The following is a 9680-nucleotide window of genomic DNA, read 5'->3' as shown; positions in this document are numbered from 1 at the left end:
ACTTGTCTGTACATATAACCATGGTAACCTAGTGGACTTGTCTGTACATATAACCATGGTAACTTACAGTATACTTGTCTGTACATATAACCATGGTAACCTAGTGGACTTGTCTGTACATATAACCATGGTAACTTACATTAGACTTGTCTGTACATGTAATCATAGAAACTTACATTGGACTCATCTGTAGGACTGTTATCGTCCAGTGCTATTGCCATCAAGCTGCTCTGGATCAGCTCCAAATGTTTGTGGTTGTCAGGATGCAGAGCTAACAATCGACTCCTCATCTACAAATAAAACCTAAGTGTAACAACCAATACAGTCAAGCTTGCCTTAACCGCCACTTGTCTATAACAACCATCAAACCAAAGTAACCATTTTTAAATCAAAATTTGCTTCCCCTTTTCAAACCAGAGGCCCAATGAGTCTGCATCACCAACCTGGTATTGATCTCACAATTGTAACCTTGGACACTTTGGTTATTCAGAAGAAGTCGTTTGAAGATTTCAACATGTTTGATCTCTGTGACCTTTAATATGGTTGAAGGTCATTCATTTGAACAACCTTGATAGCAGTTCATCACAACATGCTACTGACTAAATATCATCAACCTGGACATTTTGTTTATTCAGCAGAATGAATGTGGGCCGTTTGTCAGTACTAAGCTGAACTCTCCCTGGCCCCTTACCTGTGCCCATGTTGGCCGCTCGTCAGCAGTAAGTTGACCGATTCCTGGCCCCTCAGGTTGGCCGTCACACAGGTCTCTGATCTTCTGGAACTGTATTTTGAGTTCTGGTGCTGTCAGGGGTTCACCGTCCTCGTCAATACAGTCAAAAGTGAAGATGCGTCCCCGACAAAATACCACTACGTGTATAGGGGTATCACCTTCTGACACTGAAATCATGCACGCACAACTTTGTGTGTTTCATAGAATTATAGAACCGAATAAGAACATGCCCATATAAATATAATACTTAGGTCTGATTTCAGAGAAATTGGATAAATCTGTAAACTTGGTTTAGATTTCTTCTGTTTAAACATTAATTTACTCCTACAGGTACTGCCCATAATACAGTACATTAACATAGAATAGCACAGATTAAAGTTCTGAAATGAACAAAGGCAGATATATTAGTGCCTTCAAATATTCCATCAAATATCATGGCTCGAGACCCTTTGGATCTTTAGATAATGGTGTTTGAGATTATTAATATATTTGACCTTTGACCTAGATGTAAGTCAAGGTCATTTATATCAGGAAACTTTATAGCACTTCATCAAAGGTCCAAACTGGCCAAATATCATAACTAAAGGTCTTTTAGTTCTTAAAGAGCAAGTCTAAAAAAAAGGTTCTCTGGCACTAAAGATAAAAATCAATGTATCTCACTCAATAGATCTGATAGTATGTTAACCCATTCACCCCTAAAGTCACATTTAAACCTTACCAAATCATAGACCGGGCAAGTCCAGTTTAGATATGTAGGGTGGTGGAGTTAATTGTTACATACAATCACACAAGACCAGTCCCATTCTTTGATACCTACCTGTTTTGAAGTAGTAGAGGAGTTTGTCCTTTTTGATACCTGGTATTTTACAGGTGTTGAATGCCCGGTGGAACTGACTCATGGACAGGTGTGCACCCTGACGGTCCTTATCAGGTTTTAAGCGCTCCCTGGAAATCATGCCATTACATTGTATCAGTACATGATCATGATGTTTACTATCTGTTAAAATTCAAGTTCTGCAAAGCAGCATGATGATGTTTTTTGTTATCATTCCTGTCGTCTGATGAGATCGGAAGACTGCATAGCGATGTATTTTGTTGTTAGTTTGTGATTCCTACCATATCATATGTGTCCAGTACTGTTGTGTGGTGTATTTTGTTGTTAGTTTGTGAATCCTACCATCCTATAAGTGCCAAGCACTGCAGTGCGGTGTATTTTGTGGTAAGTAATTAAAATGCCTACTGTCTAATCATTTTCCAATACTGCAGTGCGAAATGGGTGACAAGAGATGCCCGTTCCACTTGAGTTCCCTCCTTTGCTGGCAAGTAGTGGGACATGTAGGGCCCTGGACCTCCGAAATTCACAAAGGGGGCCGCTGGGTATCGCCCCTCCAGGTAAGCACTGTTCTCCCACCATGCCTCCAGCTAGCCAGGTAAAAATAACATAAACAAATAAAAAGACTTCAAACTGGACTGGCAAAAATAGAAAACTAGACATGTAAATACAGTAAAACCTTGATATATTGCCCTTTGTTTCATATTCCACCTGGCTTACTGTCAATATATATCATGGTCCTTTTTTACATTTTTCTTAGGATTTCTTTTACATGTTTCCCTCAGTTTATCATCATACCCCTCCATAACACCAAAAATGTATCTGGGCAAATGGTGGCAATATTATAAGGGTTTACTGTAGAGGATAATTTTGGCTCCTTAAGGAATGAAAATTATATTTCATGATCAGACTGAGTAAAAAAATCAAAAATGTCCCCCACAAATGTCGTACCAAACATGTAACGATACAGAAATGTTCATTTTCAATTATTCATACAAGATTTCCACTATCACATTTCAGGTTAACCCTTTCACCACTGTAGACCATAATGGACTCATCCAGTTCAATGTATGGTAGTGTCTACTAAAGTTAATGTTCATGACAGCATGGTGCTTGAAATAGGTTCATAGGTAAGACAACATCATGGCCTGTATCATGAAACCGCTCTCGAGCTCAAGCCTTGATATTGTGCTCAAGCCTAATTTCTTGTTCCTGTTATAAATAACCTAATTAAAAAATCTTATTTTTTCAATGATTTGGAAAACTTTTGAACAGACTTAAAGCTGAATAACATTTTCCGTGTTAACATTTGACTGTTTGTTTGACCATCTGGCATGATTTAAGTGGGTTACAAGAATGCTGGTCTGAGCACAGAATTCAGAATTCATGCTTGAGCATGGGAACAGTTTCACTCGCCCAGGTCTGTACTAGATATACATTAAATATACAGGGGGGGGGTATTATCTAGGTGGTGAGACTACAATTATTCTTCAAATTTGCCTGATGGACACCAGATAAAAGAAAATTATGGTGGGTACAAATCAGAAAAAAATACCTCAGGGCCTTAAGCACCCACCATATCTTTTTGTAATGGGACTCATCAATATTTTGAAAATGACATTCAGGACTCGCCTGAACCCCATATATTTATTTCTCGAGTAGATATGGGATACATATCTGCAACATACCCAGTTCCTCATATTTTGGGCCCTTTCCTTTAGTTTTTTGTCAAGTTCCTTTCCTATTCCAGACCCAAACTGTTGTACTAGGAAAGCAGTCTGGCGGTACTCGTCTGCGGTCACATGTGGCCTTACTGTCGATAAAATTAATACATCATAGTCAACAGTATCAATACTGTACATTTACACTTACATTTTGAGTAGATGCACTGTGTATCATCTTCATATCACAAATCCATTATATATGTATTGATAAATCAGTTCTTTTTTTATATAACACATTCTGAATTGCCATATATTACATTAATGCCATAATTATAGTAAAATGCAATGCAATTTTCAGACAAATATAACTGATTCTACTAAAGACAGGCTAATATGATTGATATTGAAGCTAAAAATAATAGTAATATGTCACTTAAGGTAGCAGAGTGCAGTAGCGTACGGTGGCCATGGGTGATATTTTTATACAATGAATAACCCCTGTAATATAACATGTATCAAAATTTAAAAAAAAAATCAGCACTAAAATTGGCATATACATGATGAAGTGGACTATGTGGGCTTCATAATTTTTCAAAAAAAAAATCGAATTTGGTTTGAGACTACAATTTTGGGCATTTACAAATCTGTGTCTACACAACAAAAGCTAGCTTTTCATGTAGTCTATTTTTGTACTCAGCACATGTGTAAATATTGTGAAAAATCCACCGGAATGACCTATGCTAAAACGTGAGTATTTCTGTTACCGAGTAGGCGATATTTAATTTCAGACAGGTTTTAAGAAAAACAATTCTACTTGCGGGGGTCAAATTCTGGGTTAAAAATCATGATTTTTTGCATATTTTGGTGTTTTTTGATGTGGTAACCATGGTTTTCAGAAGTCCCAAATCTGGGGAAATCACTTTTTGAAAAAAAAAATGTTCTTCTAAAAAACACCTATTAAAAATGTAGTTTATAAATATATATATATATGTAGGTGTGTTGTGCAGGATGAATCCGCTATCCATGTTTATCCGAGACATGCCCTTTATTTTTAGGGTCAAGCCATTTCTACTGTACTCTGCCACCTTATACACACAGACATTGATTTTTTCTGAAAAAAAGCCTTTTTATGCTTTATTCAGCTTCACTTTCATTCATTATTGCTTAAAACTACTCAAAACGTTTAAAAAGTTACATATAAAGGTCAATATATAGGTCACTAGCCTATTACCTGTGAATGTATAAAGAGGGGTTAACTCGCCCTTTTCACAGGCACTTCACACTTCATCACATATGTGTCAATTGTGTAATTGGTAAAGTTGATACCAAACAACAAATAATTAACAGGCTATCTCCTGATGCATTCAGACCAGATTTCAGTCTGTTTCACTTAGTTCAGCACCCGGTATCCATGGTAACTAACACATAAAGTTGTATTTATTGAAAATGGGTAAAATATCTGTTTTCATTCTAATTACACTATTTTATATGTTTTTTTCCACTTGATTCAGCTTACAGATTAAATTAACAAAGTCAATAATGTCAATAAATTTTATTTCCATAATTACAGCTGAAGAAAACTTTTTTTTCTAGTGAAATATGTAAAATGACCAATGTCTGGGGTCACTGTCAATTCTAGGCGAGGAAAGTAAACAACGGTTGCTATGGTGTCATTTGTCTGATGTTTCAGAATATCTGACAGTTTTGTGCTGTTCATCGGTTACGGGAAGTGTGTCTGTTTCTAGTTTGTTGTTGTGATAGGTTTCCTGGTATTCATTTTGATATCAGTGAGCCTTGATGATGTCACAGATGCCCATTGATGACGTCATAGTTATGATGACATCACAGTAACTATGACGTCATCACACAAGACAGAAACATCCTTGTATCACTGTACTGTTTTGTTTTTCACATGCACATGATCTTAAAGCATCATATTTTACCCAAAAAGATTTTTTTTTCCTGAAAACTACAAAGTTATTCAAGTTTTAATTTTTCAGATTACCTCCCTTTGTTGGTAGTTTGAGAGCAGAATTGGTAAAAAATCACCTATCAGGAGAATTCATATTACTCGGTCACTTTTAAAGTGAGAAAGGAAACGGATACATCTTTTTGTTCCTTGTGTCATTTTTCAGACATTTAAAAAGTTTTGATTAGATTTTGGGGGAAAAGAAGGGATGTATAAGGTAGAAGAGTGCAGTAGCGTACGGTGGCCATGGATGATATTTTTATACAATGAATAACCCCTGTAATATAACATGTATCAAAATTTAAAAAAAAAATCAGCACTAAAATTGGCATATACATGATGAAGTGGACTATGTGGGCTTCATAATTTTTCAAAAAAAAAAATCGAATTTGGTTTGAGACTACAATTTTGGGCATTTACAAATCTGTGTCTACACAACAAAAGCTAGCTTTTCATGTAGTCTATTTTTGTACTCAGCACATGTGTAAATATTGTGAAAAATCCACCGGAATGACCTATGCTAAAACGTGAGTATTTCTGTTACCGAGTAGGCGATATTTAATTTCAGACAGGTTTTAAACAATTCTACTTGCGGGGGTCAAATTCTGGGTTAAAAACCATGATGTTTAGCATATTTTGGTGTTTTTTGATGTGGTAACCATGGTTTTCAGAAGTCCCAAATCTGGGGAAATCACTTTTTGAAAAAAAAAATGTTCTTATAAAAAACACCTATTCAAAATGTAGTTTATAAAAATATATATATATGTAGGTGTGTTGTGCAGGATGAATCCGCTATCCATGTTTATCCAAGACATGCCCTTTATTTTTAGGGTCAAGCCATTTCTACTGTACTCTGCCACCTAAGGCAATAATCCCCCCACCCCACATGTCGATGAGAATAAATTGAATTTGTCTAAAATACGCTTGACAAAGGGACCAGTCAATCTTGAAACGTTGAGACATGTTGAATATGTACCTTATCTTATTGAAGATACTGCAAATTACCATCCGCATTTTCAATAATTTAAGGGCAAAATTAACTCATTCACCCCTGAAATTTCATAATGAATTATTCCCACCTTTGAATTGGAAGAGTTCAATTGTGTCTTCAGGGGTGAATGAGTTAAGTTCTTTCAACAGTATTTCAATATACATAACCTAAGTAAAAACATAGGACCAAAGTGACTATATAAATATACAGTACAAGCAGTGTTCTGTCAGAACTAATTACTTGAGTCTAGGTATCTGTCGAGGGTTTTGTGTAGATCAGGCATAGGCAGTGACGGTAGAGATTCCTCATACTGAAATGTCTTCTCCTCGTCTGTTGTGAAGAATAGGTTCGGGTCAGGGATGTTGTCAGATCCAAAGTTCATTGTCCCTTCAAAGATGGACTATTTCATCAAAATCCGTTCATAAAATTAAAAAGAAAAGAATTCATATGCAGTATACACATGAGAAAAAATTTCACAAGTGCCAGGTATTTCAAGAATCATGCTAGGATTTTGTGAATACTATCCCTGAACCACTGCCAAAACAAAACTGTATTTATGCTTTGGAAACTGCATTATTTCCGGAATGACTATAGCTTTGATAAATCTATTCTGAAAGTAAAAACAATAGGCCCAATGGGCCTGCATCGCTCACCTGGTATTAATCTCACAATTGTAATCTTAAAAGTGGACTAAAATACAGCTACAGGCAGAATATCAGTGTTTGATTGATAAGAACCTATTAAAAGATTTAAACATATGACGCCTGTGACCTTGAATGTCGAACAAAGACATTAGGTTGAAGGTGGGTCAAGGTCATTTATTTGAACAAAGTTGGTAGTCCTTCACTTCAGCATGCTACAGGCCCAATTTCAGTACCCTAGGCCTTTTGTTTATTGAGAAGAAGTTGTTTGAAGATTTTACGATATTTGACCCTGTGACCTTCAAAGTGGGTCAAGGTCTTTCATTTGAACAAACTTGGTAGTCCATCATCCCAGCATACTACAGGCCCAATATCAGTACCCTGGGCTTTTTGGTTATTGAGAAGAAGATGTTTGAATATTTTATGACATTTGAACCATGTGTAATTGAAAGTTGGTCAAGGTCATTCATTTGAACAAACTTGGTAGTCCTTCATCCCAGCATGCTACAGGTCCAATATCAGTACACTTGGCCTTTTGGTTACTGAAAAGAAGTTGTTTAAAGTAAAATGTTGACGCTGGGCAGACGGACGACGTACCATGGCATAAGCTCACTTGCCCTTCGGGCAGGTGAGCTAATGATACATTACGGGACTTTTATGAAAAAAATAAACAAGGATGAAAAAAACAAAATATAATCAAGTGGTTTGAGAGTAAAAACATCAGCAGGACAACCAGAGTTCGAACCCTAGACCTCAGATTGTTATACTATCGCTCTTACCAACTTATTATATATATATAAGCTACCTATACATATAGCTACAATATGTAGTCAAAGGAAGTATCTTGGTCACATGTACACTGTGCTACAGTCATATCAAAATCAAAATATAGGGGGGGTTACTGTACATACGAAAAACCACAGTAAAGCAGGGCGGTGAACATAAAACAGAAAGAACTATTTTAAAATCAAAGTTGTTTGATGTAGATAACTAAAGGAATAATATACCTGTCAAATGTTGGTTATTCCGTACTGTAAAATACAACCAGTCAGGTGTGTGTTGTAGGTCTAGACTATGTGACACAGTATATACATTTGTCCAAAATAGGATGCAGGGTCAGACACAGTGTAATCACTAACATATATAGCTAAGCCATCTCAGCGTATCATATCTTCCATACAATGTCAACAAGACACTTTCGGTCAGTGTACCAGATTAGATCGTCCTATAATATACTTTATTGAATAATCATACATGCTGGTTGCCGATATGAAGATTTGACAACTATACACGATACACATGTATCACTTCGTTATAGTGTAGACTACCAACCTTCACTGTTAACATTTGCTATCATATCCGACAATCAGAGCATCAAGATGTCTGACACATTGTAATGTGTATGGACTGTACTAAATATACTACTGTAGTAGGACGAGGAATAGTGATAAAGATAGTGCTGTCGCTGGGGCTCGAACTCGCGACCCTTGGCTCTCCGACCCGATGCTTTACCGCTGAGCTAAAGAGAAATTCCCTACAGCTGACGATTGTAAGGCAACCTAATCAATGCAGTTTATCTTTTACACTATTCCATACTTTTTTCAAACACCAACCCAGGTTCTTTGACTCCCCGCCAAGGGTTCTCCTACCTTGAACGGGGAGGGTCAACGGTACCAATTTGTAAATTAATAAGGATGAGGAATAGTGATAAAGATAGTGCCGTCATTGGGGCTCAAACCTGCGACCCTTGGCTCTCCAGCCCGATGCTCTTAGTCTACCGCTGAGCTAAATAAAGTTCCCTACAGCTGACGCTTGCAAGGCAACCTAATCAATGCACATCTTTGTACATTACAATCAATATATGTTGTACGTACAACAGCCTTTTCTCTAAGTTTATACTCCTATATGCAAATTACAAAAAGAGTTTTGTTACTTACATTTCACGCACATACTTGCCAACTCTCCCTATTTAGGGGGAGACTCCCGATTTCGTACCCTAATATTTAGTATTTTCAGCCAGTGAATTCACTTAACTGTTCCTATTTTATATTTTAATTTAGATCTAATGATTTCATCTGAAAAGATAACTCTAAATATGTTATTTTAAAGGGTTATTTTGTCTCTAGGGGGTATATGCACACATTTTATTAATGTTTTAATTTTGAGCATGCAGAATCTCCCCTATGGAAATTTCAAATTGTTGGCATTTAATATCATGTATGCATCCCTTATTGATTCAACAAAGCTCATTAAAGACAGTAATATATATATATATAGTCAGCCAAAATTGCAACACACCCGAGACCAATTATTCATGTTAAAAGATTCCAATCAAACAAATACGGTCTTATTAAACAGCAAGGCTGCCTTGATCAGATATGTCTTCGGAAAAGTCCATTAGCATTTATCTTCAGTGTATAAAATGCCAAACTGTTTTGTGACAAGACTTCAATTACCAGGGTATTGAAATTTAAGATTACCATCATTTGCTTTAGAGGGGTTGTTGAACTTTATATATATAAATGCATACACATGTAACGTCGATATACATTCATAAATTAATGTATATTATATTTTATTTAACACAAAGAACAGTACTGTACAGTGTACTGAACTAACAGACTAACTGTTACCGCCGCCGTGCATGTTGTATTATTTTACTTAGTGCAGGCAAAGATCAAGCCGATCGCTGGACTTTAACCTGAAAAGGGAGCATAAAACTCGAATACTCCTGCAGCACTTGGTGTACTTACTGTTAACGCGGTTATCAAATGCACATTAGGTCAAACACCTAGATCTAGACCCTCAGGTAAAACTTCAGCTGAATGTTGTCAAAGTCCAGGTCATGACCCC

General features: G+C 36.5%; 1 protein-coding gene across 4 annotated transcripts in view; it reads right to left on the bottom strand.

Moving 5' to 3' along the window:
• Positions 1 to 9671, bottom strand: part of LOC110461181 (peroxisomal carnitine O-octanoyltransferase-like) — a 32212-nt gene extending 22541 nt beyond the window's left edge. Inside the window, exons 1-7 of one of the 4 annotated variants that reach the window (XM_021514533.1) lie at positions 9581 to 9671; positions 6427 to 6601; positions 3251 to 3375; positions 1971 to 2152; positions 1548 to 1675; positions 692 to 897; positions 177 to 290 (exon numbers count right to left, since the gene is read on the bottom strand). In XM_021514533.1, coding sequence (XP_021370208.1) covers positions 177 to 290; positions 692 to 897; positions 1548 to 1675; positions 1971 to 2152; positions 3251 to 3375; positions 6427 to 6568 — 897 coding nt within the window. In that variant the 5' untranslated portion in view covers positions 6569 to 6601; positions 9581 to 9671. Of the gene's footprint in view, positions 1 to 176; positions 291 to 691; positions 898 to 1547; positions 1676 to 1970; positions 2153 to 3250; positions 3376 to 6426; positions 6602 to 7834; positions 8320 to 9580 lie in introns of those variants that run through there. The other 3 variants (XM_021514531.1, XM_021514532.1, XM_021514535.1) reach the window with 3 other exon arrangements.
• Positions 9672 to 9680: the final 9 nt, after the last annotated feature.

The sequence above is a fragment of the Mizuhopecten yessoensis genome, unplaced genomic scaffold, assembly GCF_002113885.1.
Source record: "Mizuhopecten yessoensis strain PY_sf001 unplaced genomic scaffold, ASM211388v2 scaffold10589, whole genome shotgun sequence".
NCBI classification, from domain to species: domain Eukaryota; kingdom Metazoa; phylum Mollusca; class Bivalvia; order Pectinida; family Pectinidae; genus Mizuhopecten; species Mizuhopecten yessoensis.
The sequence above is the reverse complement of the archived record's forward strand: the minus strand, read 5'-3'. Positions and strand labels throughout refer to the sequence as shown.